Genomic DNA, 18253 nt, shown 5'->3' with positions numbered 1-18253 from the left:
TCGAAGCCTAAAAATACTTCATACCCACTTCGGGGTCACGTGTCGCACTGATGTGTGGCTGCAGTGACCAGCGTAGCATAATATGTCATTGACAACAGTGGGTTTGAACTGCGGTCCGCAGCGAAACATACATGATGCACCCACCACAGGCGGTATAGTTTTTCAGTTATATTCCTTGATCAATTTGGGCAAACTATATATATATATATATATATATATATATATATATATATATATATATATATATATATATATATATATATCCATGGCCACTAGGTGACGCTATTAAATGTGCCCCTAAAGGAAGAACAGATCACATCACATCACGTTTCCTGGCACAGAGCTGTCCTTACATGCATGGATGACCATTGCTCGCTGTCGTCTCTAGGATCTCGGACATTACATTGTCAGTTGTGTCCCCCCAAGGTCCCCATAAAGAAGGCTTGACTGCTGTGGGAGTTGGCAGATGCTGCAGCTATTTGGGCTACAAATGTGTGTGTGTGTGTGTGTGTGTGTGTGTGTGTGTGTGTGTGTGTGTGTGTGTGTGTGTGTGTGTGTGTGTGTGTGTGAGAGAGAGAGAGAGAGAGAGAGAGAGAGTGTGTGTGTGTGTGTGTGTGTGTGTGTGTGTGTGTGTGTGTGTGAGTGAGAGAGAGAGAGAGAGAGAGTGTGTGTGTGTGTGTGTGTGTGTGTAGGCTGTGTGTTCATGTGTATACAGACGTGTAGTCTTTATTGAGGATCATACAGTATGTCTACAGACCATAGTTGAAATATTTTTATCTACATAATCTCCCACTGACATGTTGACATAATTTAATAATGTAATAATTTTGCCATTTAGCAGACGCTTTTATCCAAAGCGACTTACAATTACGAATTACAGGGACATTCCCCCTGGAGTAACTGAGGGCAAAGTGCCTTACTCAAGGGCACACTAGTAGTGGTGGTAGACATGCTTCAAGCTGGCTAGTATGAACCTACATGTATATGAACATGTATTGTAAATAACAGTGGGTTTGCATTTGTGACAGCAGCTGGTGAAAGCGGGAACAAGTGGGCAACCAAGCAAATCATTCTGACTTTTATTCTGAAAAAGAACGTTGTTGAAAATCAATGACACACTTGCTAGTCAAACCAAAACATTGCAATGCAATGGATTCGGTGAGTAATCCCCACTACTGCCTGGTTAGGTTAGAGTAGAGTAGTGGGGATTACTCACCGAATCTGTTGCCGACTTGTTCCCGGTTTCACCAGCTGCTGTCACACATTCAGTATCAACACATGACTGACCTGTACTTATACCTTACTACTACTTTTTCCCTATTCCCTATTCCCAACCAACCAATCTAAACCCTGCCCCTGCCCTCTCACCTTTTACCCCTCCAGGTCGGGAGAGAAGGAAGGGACACATGATCTCTGCTGGCGATGCCGAGTTCCCAAGGGAATACCACACCCTGGGCAGAGGTGGCGGGGCCAACGGCCTGCGTCGTTACCCCGACAACAACAACGGGGGGCTGGCGTCTTCCTTGGACCGCCGCCACAATGCCATCGCCGCCAAGAGCCTTGAGGCCCTTACGAACATTCATAAGGCTGACATAGAGCGCCAGCACGAAGCCTTCATGGACCTGCAGAAGTATCCAAACAGCCCCAATAATACGTCCCAGGGGTCGACAACGTGTGGCCGCCAACAGGTATGACCAAGTCATTCATGTACATACTGTATGTAGGGGGGTTTCTCTGACAGAGATTAAGCTGTCCTGGAATAATTATTTCCGATAAAAACTCTCCATTGAGGACGGTTTTCAGTCTTTAAAGGGACCTTTCCATCACTTCCAACCTCATAGTTATTATTTCCAGCACAATACCAGAGTCTACATACTGTGCAGTGTATGTTAAAAGGGTCTAGTTCTATGGTTTGTAGTCAAAATGATGAGAAGAGAAAGTCTAAAAACTACAACACGTTTCCATCCAGACAGTATTTGCAGCTGTTATTTGGGGAAAATGACATATTTCTTGTATGACCACCAATGACATCATAGGAGGTAGTTGTCTTAGCAAATTGAACTGAGCTCAGCCATGCGAAAGATAGATAATTGTGACGCGGTCTAGTGAAAAGGTCCGCATGCTGGCAATTCCTAAGTCACGCAAATGCCCAAAAAGCTTTCTTCCCCCCCATCTTACGAAGGTTTAACAAGTTAGTTAGTGATACATGACTAGTAAACAAACGTACATTTCAGGACATGTTCAAAAGCAAGGACTGTGTGATCATCTAATTATACGTAGTTGTGTGTTTTTAGCATCAGCATGTTGTGATGTGCTAAACATGCACTTAGATGTTCATAGCGATGTTCTTTCTTAGCTGCTAGCTAGCTACCAACGCGATGGTAGTAAATGCGTCTGTTTTGATTCAGAGAGATTTTCTCAGGTATTGGGTTTGAGGTGTACTAACATTCAATAAGCATATCGTCTTCAACTATTTTCCAATTTCAATGTATGACACATCATTTGAAAGCTCACAATGTGCAAATTCTTTTAAAAATGCCCTACTTGAGGACTTTTTTTTTTTACCAGACTCGGTCACAATTATCCAGGCTAGTAGAACGATGACTAGCATGTCAATTCATTTGCTTGTACTTGAGCGGACAAGATGTTTCTATACACTTCAGAATACATTCTGCGGCTGCTGTCAGCAGTTACATCATCAATTAAGACAAATTAGCCAGTTATTGTGGCAGAAATACATGCCCGAGGCCCCGAACCATAGCTAACTCCACCATGTTTCACAGATGAGCTGGTATGCTGTACATCTTGGAAAGATCTTCTCCAAACTATCCACTTATCTGTCCACAAAACATTTTACAGACCTCTGGAGGCTTTTTAGTTACTTTTTTTTTAGCAAACTGTAACCCTATCATACTTTTTAAGGATAACTAGTGGTCTGTACCTTGCAGTTAAGCCTCTGTCGTCCAGCTGTCGACGTATTCTGTGGATGGTCGTCTCTGACACATTCATGCCTACCTCCTAGAAAGTGTTCCTGATCTGTGGGACAGTTTTTTGGGAGGTTTAATTAATGGTGAGCATTCTTCGTCATTCACTGTAGAAGTCTTCCTCGGTCTACCAGCCCGTGTGTGATTGCTGAGCTCACCAGTGCTTTCTTTCTCTTTGAATGATGTTACTGTTGTGGATATAATTGATTCTTAGTAGATTGAGTAGAACTTTTCAAGCACAAAGAGCTTAAATCAATTGACTCCAAGGAGTTAAAAAAGCCTTTTATTTAAGCAAAGTCATATGAGCGCAGAGAGAGAATAGCAGACAAAAGCCCTTTCCTGTCAGCGGGGCAAGCACTAGCAGTTTCCTGCCTGATGAAGTCACTCCTCTTGCTTGACCAATCATAATCTTCTGCGCCACAGTTCTTGGCCCATCTCTTACAGGAAGGGAAGGCCTTCCTTGAGTGCTAGATTCGCCGAAATGTAGTGAGACTTCAATTACAAACTGTTGATTTTGGTAAGTCTAAGGTTTGGCAATGTTTCTGATAATTCAGCCTGACAATAGCTTCTTTGACTGTCATTAACGTCTCTTAGGTCCTCGTGTTGACAGACACCAATAGCAGACTCTAAAGGCAAACGGAAAGCCTAGAATCAATACTCGACATTGACTGCTCTCTTATAGCCTACCTGCACATGTGACGGAACACACCTGCAGTAACACCTGTCAAGCCAATTTTCTAATACTTTTGCTGCCCTGAAATAGGGAGACTATGTATAGAAAGGGTGAAACCGGGGCGCTTAGGTGGTGTAGCGGGTTAAGCGCTGACCATGTAACCGCAGGGTCCCCGGTTCGATTCTGTCGATTCTGTCACTGTAACTGTCAATAAAAATGAAAAATATGAGTGGGACTGACCCACTCAGAAAAAAAAAAAAAAAAAAAAAAAAGAAAGGGTGAAACCAATTGAATATTGAATTAAAGCTGAGACTTTACTTTTGAATTTTTTGATTTCAAATCCAAACCGTTGGAGTAGCTAAAAGAAGACAAAGTGATTCCTCTTTCCTCCAATATTTACGGAGGGCACTGTATAGGCTACAGTACATTAGTCATTCACTAAATGAAGGATTGAAGTTGTTCACCTGCCAAATCCCCCCTTTCTCTCTGTTTCTCTTGTCTTTCTCACCTCCCTCTCTTTTCTCCCATCAATCACAGCAGTGCTTTGATGCATGCACAGCCAACACTTAGCTGTGTATACTGTTTTCTACCTCTCCTCACCCCTCTTCATCCCTCCTTCTCTTGTCCTTCCATCCCTCCATGGGAATACCTCAATCCATCAGAGACAAGTATATGCACACCCTCTCCTCCATCGCTCAGCCGTCCCTCCGTGACCTCCTCCCTTTCCTCCCCTCCGCTTTCCATTTGCTCTGTGTATTTACCCTGGTGAAGCCATCTATCTCCGCATACAAGTGAGGGAGTGAAAGGAGAGAGAAAAAAGAAGGAGAGACAGAGAAATAGAGAGAGAGAAACAGGTGGAGCCCACGGTTGTCACGGCAACCCCCATTTCCCATATAAGGCGAATCAATGATATCATATGGCTGGCAATGCCTTGGCTTCAGAGAGAGAGAGAGAGAGAGAGAGAGAGAGAGAGAGAGAGAGAGAGAGAGAGAGAGAGAGAGAGAAGGCACACTGTACCAAGCAAATGGATGCAGCAGAGAGAGAGAGAGAGAGAGAGAGAGAGAGAGAGAGAGGAAAAAGAGAGAGAGAGAGGAGGAGTGAGGACTGAAGCTGCTGCGTTTTGGCCGTAGAGGGAGGAGGAGAGGAGAGAGACGGAGAGAGAGAGAGAGAGAGAGTGAGAAGTGAAGGCGCCGCCACTGCTGCTAGGCACTACTACAGCACCAGCACTGGGATTTACCCGTTCCTGGGGGCGCAAGCGAGAGACGACAGAGCTGCAGTCAGAAAATGGAGAAGAGGGGAGGAGGAGGAAGAGGGAGGCATGTGGAGCACGAGGACACACCACCAGCCCGCCTGCAGGTTCATTAAATAGCAACGGTACCCGCTTGTCCTTACGTTCATCTATGGAGACGTTTTTAAATCCACTGTGAGCTGCCGTTACTGTTGAGAGCTGCTTCTGCTTCTGCTGCGTGTGTGTGTGTGTGTGTGTGTGTGTGTGTGTGTGTGTGTGTGTGTGTGTATGCGTGTGTGTGTGTGTGTCTGTGTGTGTGTCTCTTTGTGTAAATCCGATTAGGCAGTGTGTGTATAGGGAGACCAGTGCAGGTGAAGGATAATGTACACACTCCTCCTCTCTGCGTGTGTGTGTGTGTGTGTGTGTGTGTGTGTGTGTGTGTGTGTGGTGTGTTTGGGCTGATGCTTGCCAGGTTACAGCACTGGCATGCCGTGCAGGTGTTGGCCAGGTGTGGTTGTGGTGCCGCAGTGTCTGAGAGAAGGGGAGGGTGACGTACTGTACAGTACCATGCTAGTGAGTGTGTGTGTGTGTGTGTGTGTGTGTGTGTGTGTGTGAGAAGAGAGGGAGAGAGAGGAAAGGAGGGAGGGAGGGAGGGAGGGTACCGAGATGGCTACTTGGCATGCAGGTCAGGCATGCTTCGCTCCACTCATCTCTCTCTCACACACACACACACACACACACACACACACACACACCCTCTCTGTGCATATGTGCACTGTGGGATTTCAGCTGGTGTGATTGAAAAATATCACAGGGCGTTATAATTGAGTCATGGTGCAACGGGGACCTGTTTTTCCTTTTTGTGAGGGCAAATTTGATGTTGTGGAACGCCCTCTTGTTTGTGTGTTTCTGAGCAATGGTTCTGTAGGTATGCCAGGGGACCCTGAGGTGAGACTATAAAGGGTGATAGTGTAAATCTCTTACTCTATAAGGGAATTGGTGAATGTGTAGTGGCTAAATGGAGCGTCCGCCAAAACTGTATTTTCCTTGAGTAGAACTTGTGGTGGAGAACATTGATATAGATGGGGCGGCTGTGGCTGTTGGCAGATCGGCGGTTCGAGTCCCGGCTGGCCACATGTCGAAGTGTCTTTGGGCAAGACACTGAACCCCGAATTGCTCCCAGTGAGCGGGCCGGCGCCTTGCATGGTAGCTTGCCGCCATTGGTGTGTGAATGTGTGTGTGAATGGGTGAATGAGAGGCCGTTGTAAAGCGCTTTGGATATAGGCGCTATATAAATGCAGTCCATTTATCATTTACCATTAGATATACATAGATATACCAAGGTACTTGGTATGAACCGCCCAATGAGTTTCCTAGGAGAGACTGCATTGCTTCTGCCATTAACTGCTATTATTATGTGTTCAATATAGCGACATCTGATTGGTGGAACCACAACCCTTGGCACTAACGCAGGCCCAGTCCACTGCAGTCCAAGTAAAGTAGAGGCACGCTTAGCCCTCAAGTTGAGGGGGGATGAGGGGGGATAGCATCCCCCCTGAAATAAAAACAGTCAAAATCATCCCCCTTCTAAAACTGCCATCCCCCCTTTCCATCCCTTATGTCATTTTATCAAAGAACTTAATTGACTACTATTTAAACATTTAGTTTTGCGCATATTGAGTCAAATACTGTGGGCGAGGGGGGGGCACGCACACATGCAATGACATTTTTACCAAGTCACTGACACTGAAGTCACTGACGCTGTGGGGATGCTAAAATTGTCCCCATATGATAAAATCCACCATCCCCCCTGACTTTCTTTTGCAACTTGAATACTGGGCACGCTTGAGTTTTCAGTGTGTTTCTGACCTACACCGGGTTCACTGTTTGACCAACACATGTGCCTCGAGCTTGCATATTATTCATTTCATTTTCTTTTTTTTACGATTCCGTCGGAATCATTCGGATGTGGCTTCTCACATCCCAGGGAGAAGATGACATACTGTATAATAGGAAGTAATCGAAACTGAAATCGCAGAACAAAACAGTCAAAGGAGGCCAAATGGAATACAACGTTTAACATGGGGTTTCAACGGGGAAAAACATTGTTTTGGGCGTCAGTCATTGCAGTGCCCTGCAGTTTGCCACATGGTATTATAGCCTGCGTTCAAAATCTCTCCGAAGGATTGCCCCCCTAGTAGGGAGTGAGTGTAGATATGCAGAGGTTGGAGGAAGTATAGGAGTATGTATGGATTGATTAGAGTTAGAGTTAGAGTTATTACGAGTTCGAGTTATCAGGAATATGAATGTATTGAGATAATATGGGATTTAGTACAGGAACATGGAGTAAGCAACTAAGCATGGGAGTATATTGGGCGGCTGTGGCGCAGGAGGTAGAGCTGCCGTCTAATGATCGCAAGGTTGGCAGATCAGGTTGGCAGGTTGGCCACATGTCGAAGTGTCCTTGGGCAAGACACTGAACCCCAAATTGCTCCCAGTGAGCGGGCCGGCGCCTTGCATGGTAGCTTGCCGCCATTGGTATGTGAATGTGTGTGTGAATGGGTGAATGAGAGGCCGTTGTAAAGCGCTATATAAGTGCAGTCCATTTACCATTTACCATATACTTTATGTGGACTCTATGTGGACATGGGAGCTAGTGTATGAACAGGGCTACAGTATACACAGAGTTAGAAAAGGAGCATTGTTATAGGGTATGGATACAATGGATACAGTATGTCAAAGAGAGTAAGTATAGGTCCTATACTTACTCTCTTTGACATACTGTATCCATTCTATCCATACCCTATAACAATGCTCCTATTCTAACTCTGTGTATATTATTGAGGTGCTGTTAATCCGTAGAGGCTGATCTACATAGCTGATTTCTGGCCCCGATTTTCTGGAAAATGGAGAGTGATTGTGGGGCTCTATCAGAGTGATGCTGGCTGACACATGATCAGGTAGACACACGATCGCTGGCTAGGCCTCGGACACAGGCCTGTCGGACACACACAGCTCTGTATCTGGGTCAGAGGCGCCCACAGGCCTCAGTATGCCTCTTGTTTTATCCTCAATTGTTCTCTCCTCCTGCTTCTTGTCCATTCATCTTTTTTTCTCTCTCCTTGACATTGTTTTTCCAGAGAGTGTTAGGAATTATGAACAGAACCTCCTCGCCTCCAAAAGAGGTGTTTTTATTTGGTTTTTATAAAAACTCAACACCATGTATACAATCAATCAACAATCAACAATCAAACAATCAGACATTTCCGATATTTCAGACATTTCAGACAATCAGACATTTCATTCAACAACAACCAACATTACATTCAAATATCTAAAGTGTTCAATGTTCAGTGTAGTGTAGTGTCCAGTGTTCAGTGTTCAGTGTCCAGGTTCCAGTGTCGGTAGGAGGCAAGGGTAAAACACCTGTGCGCTGTGCATCCAGGAAAATTCCCCTGCAGCCCTCTAGTTGTAGAGCGACTACTATCCAGTTTGCCTCCAAAAGAGGGTGGATATTGAGCATTCCAATTCTCCCCCAAAAAACATAGAAATGAACCATTCCCTCCAGAAGAGGGTACGTATCGAACATTCTCTCCATAAGGGGTCAGGAATTGAACATTCAACTCTCATTGAGAGTGTTTTAACTTTTCATTTTCCCTGTTTGGTTCGGTCACCTGCAACTGCAAACTTAAGAATAAAGTCTCTCGCATTGTGTCAATGGCCACCAGCAAAATGGCCTTGACTGTACTCCTCACAGAGAGGACAAGGGAGAAGGCGAGGAGGAGTATCTTGGCAGACATCCTTTATTCAGCCAGTTTGAGCTCTTGAGCTCTGGGAGGCGCTATAGAGTTCCCCAGGCAACTAGAAATACATTCAAGAAGTCCTTCATTCCCAGTGCCATTAGCATCCTTAATTCTGCAAAGTGACCAACAAGACGGAAGCCGCAGACATGAACTGTTTTGATGTGTTTCTAATGTGCAACCCTGTCTCTGTCTCTGCCTGTTTGTGTCTTATGTCGTGCTGGCTGCCTTCTGGCTTCTCGTGTCGATTTTTCTGGTTTGGTGAGCCGAAGACAATTTTCCACCTTGGTGGACAATGAAGTTATATTCAATTCAATTCAATTCAACATTATCACAAAATGTGGATAGTAAGCAAACACCCCCTAGTTCAGATGGAAGCGGGGAGAAATCAAACCAAGACCAGGGTTAATGCGGTATTTGATGATGTTTAGGGCTTTCCTGTACTAGCTAGCCCTGGATAGACGAGAGCTCGCCCCCCCCCACTGATGTGCTGTCTTTTACCACCCCACTCTATGGCCTTACATGGGAGTTTCTATACCAAGTTGTGATGCTTTGGGTCAAGATGCTATCAATGGTGCATATGTTAAAAAGCCTAATGAGCGTTTGTGGTTGCTCATGACACGTTTCCTCAGACGTCTGAGGGAGCGGTCGGTGTGCCTTTCTGACCGCATGTTTAGGACCATGTCAGGTTGTCTGTTGGCTGTCTCATCGTCATTGGTAACCAGGCCCACTAAAGTGATGTCATTGCTGATGACCACTTGATGGAGTTGTGCGTGCTGAATAGCATTCTAACATGGGTATTGCACTGGTCCGGGTGGGCTAGAGCAGTGTGTAGGGCTAGTGAGATGGAATTAAAGTGGTTTTTATTGGGGAGGTATGTAAAACTGAAGTGGTTCTAGAGATATCTGGGACGTTGCAGTCCAATGTGTGACATAATGTGTAACCAGACTCGAAACATTTCATGCTCATAGACGTGAGCACAACTGGCAGGTTGCCGTATATTTTTTAGCACTTAGGCAGTATCGGTTTCCTTAAGGCATGTGGGGACAGCGACAGAGGCTGAACATGGAACAGTAAAGAGGCATTTTGCCATTTAGCAGACTCTTCTATCCAAATACTTGACACAGTCATAACACAGCCGGTTGTTAATGTGCAATTAATTGATCAGTTGTTAAAGTCAATTATGGTCAGCTGTCATGCAGACATAAACTTAATGCTGGTTATGATATCAGTTATACTTACCACAGCTCTAAGACACTTAGATTTAGATTTAGTAATCTAAAAATTAATTAGACCCCTATACTTTATTTTATTTTTTGTTTCTTTATATTTTACTAGCCTACTCGATCTGTAAAGCGTCTTTGAGTGTCTAGAAAAGTGCTATATAAGTCTAATGTATTATTACATTATTATTATTCATTATTATACATATTATTATTATTCATTATATTATTATTATTATATTATTATTATTATTATTATTATTATTATTATTATTATTATTATTATTATGGTGAAGAGTTACTGTTACTGGTATCTCTGTGTCTTTGGTTGTAATAGTTCTTCATACCTCCACCACCCCACTGGTCATCCCACTGGTATCAAGATGCTTTAGAAATCTGTCACTTTAAATCTTTTGGAGTGGTTCGACATCACACTGGTCCATCTGTAATGTACCTGTTCATTAGTAGCTCCTTTGAAAGGGGTGTCAAACTGTGTCCCCTGGAGCGACGCGGTATCTTAGCCTAACTGAATCATCCTGATTGCTACATTCACCCCCCGTCTTATTTTACATACCGTATCAGTCTGAACTTCGCTTCTCATTGAGCCTCGGGGCATGACGCAAAACTAATGTCGTAGCAATTGGATCAACCTTCAAACAATCATAAAACCGAATCGAACCACACCCACTCATAGAGTATACGCTGATTTTTAAAACGGTTGTATTTTATGTTATCCAAGGGCTTGTTTATTTGCCAGACATCAGGCAGATAATGTGAAATGAAACCAAATGTGAACTGTCGCACGATCTGTCTGGTTCTAACCAGGCTAAAAGTATCTTCTAGTTTTCCGTCTTTAATTATAATCAGTGTCAAACTTAGACCAGAACAACCAGCTGTTTGAACTGAACTCCCTTCGTTAACCAATCAATAACATCAAGGATCAGTGGAGTGCGAACATAATCGCTTTATCTCGCTACATTATCTGATATCTATGTTTCACTATAGGTCCAATTATAACTTCTAAAGTAAAACGATGTCTTTGGGGGGGAGTGGAAATGTCGAAGTTTAGGCAGGAAGTCTGGATTGGTCATGGCATGGGTTTGGGTAAAACAAAAACCTAGCCTTGCTGAAGCACAATCCAGAGCCTGTAGTACCCCATACGTGACTTCTTGAACAGGATGAACATACACCCCCCCCTCCCCCACATTGTATATATGTTACGGTACATGTGGGAATACGGTACATGTGGGAAAACTAGGGTTAGGGTTAGGTGCTAGGGTGCTACGGTTAGGGTTAGGGGTAGGGTTAGGGTTAGACATAGGGTAGTGGTGGTCTAGTGGATAGTGAGTTGGACTTGGGATCGGAAGGTTGTGAGTTCAAATCCCGCCTGAAGCCACACCACTACTAGTGTGCCCTTGGGTAAGGCACTTAGCCCTCAGTTACTCCTGTGGGTATGTCCCTGTAATTCATAATTGTAAGTCGCTTTGGATAAAAGCGTCTGCTAAATGGCAAAATTATAATTATTAATTATAATTATTACATGCCAGCATGTACCAAGTCACCCGAGCACCTAACCCTAACCCTAGTTTTCCCACATGTACCGTATTCCCACATGTACCGTAACATATATACTGTTTTGTGTTGATATCCTTGCTCTGTACATATCTACTGTACATATCTACTGTACATATCTACTGTACACATATACTGTACATGTCTACTGTACATATCTACTGTACATATATACTGTACACATCTACTGTACATATCTACTGTACATATCTACTACATATATCTACTCTACATATCTACTGTACATATCTACTGTACATATCTACTGTACATATCTACTGTACATATCTACTGCATATATCTACTCTACATATCTACTGTACATATCTACTGCATATATCTACTCTACATATCTACTGTACATATATACTGTACATATCTACTGTACATCTACTGTACATATCTACTGAATATATCTACTGCATATATCTACTGTACATATCTACTCTACATATCTACTGTACATATCTTACTGTACATATCTTACTGTACATATCTTACTGTACATATCTACTGTACATATCTACTCTACATATCTACTGTACATATCTACTGCACATATCTACTCTACATATCTACTGCACATATCTACTGTACATATCTACTGTACATATCTACTCTACATATCTACTGTACATATCTCACTGTACACATCTACTGTACATATCTACTGTACATATCTACTCTACAAATCTACTGTACATACCGACTCTACATATCTACTGTACATACATACTGCACATACGGTACATATCTACTGTACATACCTACTGTACACATCTATTGTACATATCTACTGTACATATCTACTGTACATACATACTGTACATATCTACTGTACATACATACTGTACATATCTACTGTACATATCTACTGTGCATATCTACTGTACATACCTACTGTACATATCTACTGTACATACCTACTGTACATATCTACTCTACATATCTACTGTACATATCTACTTCATATATCTACTTGCTCTGTACATATATCTCGCCCTTGTCATATCTCACTGTACATATCTGTACATATCTGTACACCACTTACAAAGCCATCAACAATCTGGCCCCCTTCTACCTTGCCGACCTCGTCCCCCTCCACACCCCCTCCCGTTGCTAAACCACCCTCAAGACCACCAGGACCAAGCTCCGGACCTGGGGTGATAGGGTCTTTTCAGCCGCAGCCCCGTCCCTCTGGAACGCCCTCCCCAACCACATCAGACAGGCCAACACCCTCCCAACATTTAAACATGCCCTCAAAACCCACCTCTTCAAGCTTGCCTTCACCAGTTAACCCTCTCCCCCTCCCCTTCCCATGTGTCCCTAGCACTACCTCATCCTTTTTGTTTTTTTATTATTACTACTCAATCTTTTCAGTTTGTAAAGCGTCTTTGAGTGTCTAGAAAAGCGCTATATAAATCTAATGTATTATTATTATTATTATTATTATTATTATTATTATCTCACTGTACATATCTGTACATATATCTTCATGGCTTTTGCACTATAAACTATTGCCTCTGGCTAGATGACGAATGCGTTTCGTTGTCTCTGTACTTGTATTCTGTACCAATGACAATTAATCTGAATCTGAATCTGGATGTGGATCTTAGTCTGCGGAGGCAGCAGGGTTTTGATGTTGTCAGCAGGGTGAGTCAGTAATGAAGGGGCCGTGCCCTGCGCTGGATGGCGCACCTCATGAATCTTTTATCGTGTGTGTTTTTGAATCGTACAAATTAAAGGGATTGAGGGATGTTTGTTTTAAGAACAACCTTGTGGCTCCGACAAATGGGGCAGGAAGGAACGAGACGCAAATACAAAGTGTGTAAGAACCAATGGTCTGGTAAATGAACTGCAGTTATATAGCGCCGTTATCCGAAACGCTTTACAACGGCCTCTCATTCACCCATTCACACACACACACCAATGGCGGAAAGCTACCATGCAAGGTAGCCGGGCCGCTCACTAGGAGCAATTTTGGGGTTCAGTGTCTTGCCCAAAGACACTTCGGCATGTGGCCAGCAGGGGCTCGAACCACCAATCTGCCAACCTTGCTATAATCAGACGGCAGCTCTACCTCTTGCGCCACAGCCGCCCCATCATCATCAACAACCAACCGATCATAGTGTCTGCTCAGAATCCAGCTCAAACATGGACCATCACAATAGGAGTGAATGAGAGTGAGGAAAGTTGGAAGTGGCTGCAGCGCTCTCTGTGTTCCTTGTTGGTCTCTAGCCTGCTGCTATTGAAAAACCACTTGCTAAATTACGACATCAAAGCCTCGTACTCGACATAGGAACCAAACCCTGAACTCCTGCTCAGCAGCACCACCGGCTGAAGTCAGGTTTCAATATCTGCTTTAGTAGCGCTAGAGTGATCCAGTCCAATTATGCAGGGATCCAGAATGCATCAGGCTGTAATTTGTCACATGTGCCTTTTTACAGTAGGGGCGGTTTCCCTGACACAGATGAGTGTCAGATGAGACTAGTCCATATTGAGACGACTCTTTCGATGTAGATTATGCAGCACTTGGCTTTATTGGGGTCTGGGAAACTAGCCAACATGTTGACAAAGGTTTTCGATGTGTCAATCTTACAAAACGATCAAACTATCATTGTATCAAAACGACACTGTACTGTTATAGAAAACGGTACATCTGTCTTGAATGGATTAAACAACACAATGTGACACTAGGACATTTTTTTTCTTTTTTTAAACCTTTATTTAACCAGGTGACTTCATTGAGACAAGGTATCGCTTTTCCAAGAGGGACCTGGCCAAGAGGGGCAGCGCAAGGACACAGGCATACATTCAATACACAGATAATAAGATAAGATAAGAGACATAATACAACATAACAAGAAAGATATAACATTGGATTTAGGCACCTGGTTATGGCATGGGGTTTGTATTTGGCTCAAGGGCCCTACACACAGTAGACACATAGTCAACACACACACCACAACACATAGTCAACACACGCATGCTATTGATTCAATGAACTTTGCCCTTTCCATTGGATGCCACCCAATGGAATTAAAAGGCCAAGCTACTTAATCCACTGTCTGTGTACTGCTTTAATTCATTCCTGCTAAACAGCTAGACAGGTAATTGTGTGAAATGAATAGTACGCCTTCAGTTGGTTTGGAAGCTGGTATGTAATCATTAGTGCATGTGAAGTCACTGTAAACATCAGATTAATTGCTGGGAAGCAATTATAAGCAATTACAAAGCTATTATGATGGCAATGAAGGACAACAGAAATTCATCTGGCTGGCATCATAATAATAAGATCCTCGTTTCAGATTGGATTCTGATGGAGTAAGAAATATGTCACACGTCTGTATATACAGTATATAAACTCACACTTTAATAGGAACACTAATACTGCGCTGTGTTGAGAGCATTCAAGCCAATGAAACATCAACGGCAACCAGGGAGGGGCTGTTACAAACAAACACACACACACACACACACACACACACGCACACACAAATCTGGTCAATTAGCATCCGCACACTCACTATAGAAATAAGCGAAATTGTTTGTTGGTTGTATTATTGCATATCTATCAAGTTGGAAAATACTCTTGTATAGCAATGTCTAATTCAAACATTGTATGAATCAATGTAAAAGTACACTGATTTACAGTCATATGCCAACCCCAAAAAAGATAATGGAATATACACTCACTGAACACTTTATTAGAAACACTATACTGATACTGGGTAAGGCCTCCCTTTGCTCTGAAAACCGCCTCAATTCTTTGTGGCATTGATTCCACAAGATGTTGGAAACATTCCTTTGGGACTCTGGTCCATGATGACATGATTACATTGCACAATTCGTGCAGATTTTTTCAGGTGCACTTTCAAGCTGTGGGTCTCCCGTTCTACCACATCCCAAAGGTGTTCTACTGGATTCAGATCTGTTGACTGAGAAGGCCACCGAAGAACACTGAACTCCGTGTTTCATGTTCATGAAACCAGTTTGAGACGACCTTTGCTTTGTGACACGGTGCATTATCATGCTGGAAGTAGCCATTAGAAGATGGTTAAATTGTGGCCATGAAGGAATGACATGGTCAACAACAATACTCAAATAGGCTGTGACATTCAAATTATGATTGATGGTTATTAACGGGCCCAAAGTGTGCCAAGAAAATTCCCCACACCATTACACCACCTCCACCAGCTTGGACTGCTTACACAAGGCAGGTTGGATCCATGGATGTACCTATATAGTAGTTTATTTGTATAGCCCATTTCATACAACTGGGGCAATTCAATGTGCTGTATACATGCTATATATTTGATAGAGTATAATAATAACAACAACAACAACAACAATAATAATAATAATAATAATAATAGTATTATAAAGTATAAAGCACTTTGAATTTCCCCTGTTGTATGAAATGTGCTAAACAAATACTCTTGCCTTGCCTTGCCTGTGGCGCAGGAGGTAGAGCTGCCGTCTAATGATCGCAAGGTTGGCAGATCGGCGGTTCGAGCCCCGGCTGGCCACATGTCGAAGTGTCCTTGGGCAAGACACTGAACCCCAAATTGCTCCCAGTGAGCGGGCCGGCGCCTTGTATGGTAGCTTGCCGCCATTGGTGTGTGAATGTGTGTGTGAATGGGAGAATGAGAGGCTGTTGTAAAGTGCTTTGGATAAAGGCGCTATGTAAGTGCAGTCCATTTACCATTTGCCTATGCTTCTCATGTGTAGACTTTTCTTGAAGGTGGAAGAAAATCTCTCTGCAATTCTAACTACATTCAAACAGTCAAACGTTATTCGTTACACCATTATCTTTAACAAAATCGTTATCTTTGAAATCTACTGTGCTAGGTCCAGGACTGATAGAATGAGCTTTCTACCTCAATCCCTCCTTTCCTCCCTCTTCCGTCTTCCCCCCATCCATCTTTCTCCCTGACTCGCAGCTGTCAGGGAGAAGACAGTGGCCTGGCTTAAAGGATGGGAAAATATCTAACTCTCTATTCCCTTTTCTCTCTCTCCCTCTCTCCCCCACCCCCCTCCTTAGCAACAGCCTAACTACTGGAGCTTCAAGGTCAGTGCTGAGATTGTTTGTGTGTTTTAGTGTAAATCTGTGTCTTTGTGGATTGTCTATAATGGGATAATCCTCCATTGTGTCTGTGTGCTTGCTTGCTTGCTTGCTTTTCGGGCTCCTTTATGTGTTGCAGTGTTGGCACACACCTCTACAATTGGTCACTAAGGTCGGAATGAAGCTAGTATTTTGAGTCCATTACTGAGTCAGAACCCAATGAACCCTATGACGTTTCAATAGCGAGATTCTAGGACAACAGATATTTTGTTTGTGCTGCAATAATGAGTATGTCCTTATGTCCTGTACTGTGTGAAACTGAAAAAGGTTTTAACTGCATTTCAAATTGAATATGCATGGCGTTGGGTCATTATTGTTGTTTTGTCTTTGGTTTTAGCTATTCTGCAATGGAACTGAACCTGCTATAATATGATGTACTCAGTCAGTAGCTGCTTTTGCCCATGGTGAAACAAAAACTAAAACAATGGTTTTGGGGAAACCTACTGTACTTCTGTAACCAGGTAGCTCCACGTGTTTTCAGAAAAAGAAGTACTGTATGTGTGAGCGCTTGAGTTTCAGAAAAACACACTTCCGTGAATTGTTCTCCTGAAGACGTTGTATTATCTTGTGGCTGATTTGTGAATGTTGCTAACATGCCTGTTTGACAGGAGTGTGCCCACCTCAGTGGAATAGAATCTGAACAATTTAGACCAGATTAATAATTCCCTACTAGAGAATCTATTGAAAGCCAAATGCCAAAGTGTGTTTGTTGATCGTGTTTTAGTGATTAGAGCCATGCAGGAGCTTTTACCGACCACAGGAGAACAACGAATTTACCTAACCAGGAGAGAATACCTGAGCCTAGTTAAGGCCAATGCACACGGCGTGCGATTTTGTCGCACGACAACATCCGATTCCCAATGAATTAATGAATGTGAATGGAGAATCGAATGTTGTCGTGCGACAATATCGCATCACACGCCGTGTGCATTGTCTCATTGAGATGCATTCAAAACAATGGAATCGAATTTGGCGGTGCGACAAAATTGCACGCCGTGTGCATTGGGCTTTACTGTCGTCATAACTTATATCTGGTGGTCAGATCATGTAATGACCTATGAATGCAAATCATCATTAACTTACATTTTCTCTGATTGCAGAACAGCCGTGCCTTTTTTATTTACTAAAAGAGCCGCCTTGCGGGGTCAAATGACACCCTTTACAATGCTCAAGCTGCTATTTACACACAACGACCACTAGTTGGCCGCTTGTAAATTAGCCTGCTTCCTACACAGAAAAAAACGACAAACTAGATTCATATTAGCTTATCCTGATGTGATTTTGAAAATGTAAGGATACTGGGTGGTAGTATAGTAGTAGTAAGTCATGAAAGGAGGGTTCTGAAATTTGATCGAGTGCAAAGATATCACTTTTTTCTTTACTCACAGGGGTCAAATGACCCTCATGGCTATTCTAGTCAAAACTCCAAATGGACCATCAAAAGACACTGTTTTCAAAAGCAATTCCAATTGATTTAACACAACACACACATACAACACACACACACACACACACACACACACACACACACAACACACACATAATCTCATTCCAAGACACTTTAGCCAATTGCTAGGAAGGTCTGGTGGACCAAAGCATCAAACTTGGCCTTCGTTCCCCAATACAAAGATCAGGGAAAAATGCCCAA

General features: G+C 43.1%; 1 protein-coding gene across 1 annotated transcript in view; it reads left to right on the top strand.

Moving 5' to 3' along the window:
• Positions 1-1406: 1406 nt before the first annotated feature.
• Positions 1407-18253, top strand: part of srcin1b (SRC kinase signaling inhibitor 1b) — a gene marked incomplete at both ends in the record, with an annotated part of 57080 nt that continues 40233 nt past the window's right edge. The window contains 2 exons of the mRNA XM_080542217.1: positions 1407-1688; positions 16525-16551. Of these exons, the coding sequence (XP_080398343.1) occupies positions 1407-1688; positions 16525-16551 (309 nt within the window). The remainder of the gene's footprint in view (positions 1689-16524; positions 16552-18253) is intronic.

The sequence above is a fragment of the Nansenia antarctica genome (genome assembly GCF_963989245.1).
Source record: "Nansenia antarctica genome assembly, chromosome: 11".
Taxonomy (NCBI): domain Eukaryota; kingdom Metazoa; phylum Chordata; class Actinopteri; order Argentiniformes; family Microstomatidae; genus Nansenia; species Nansenia antarctica.
The sequence above is the reverse complement of the archived record's forward strand: the minus strand, read 5'-3'. Positions and strand labels throughout refer to the sequence as shown.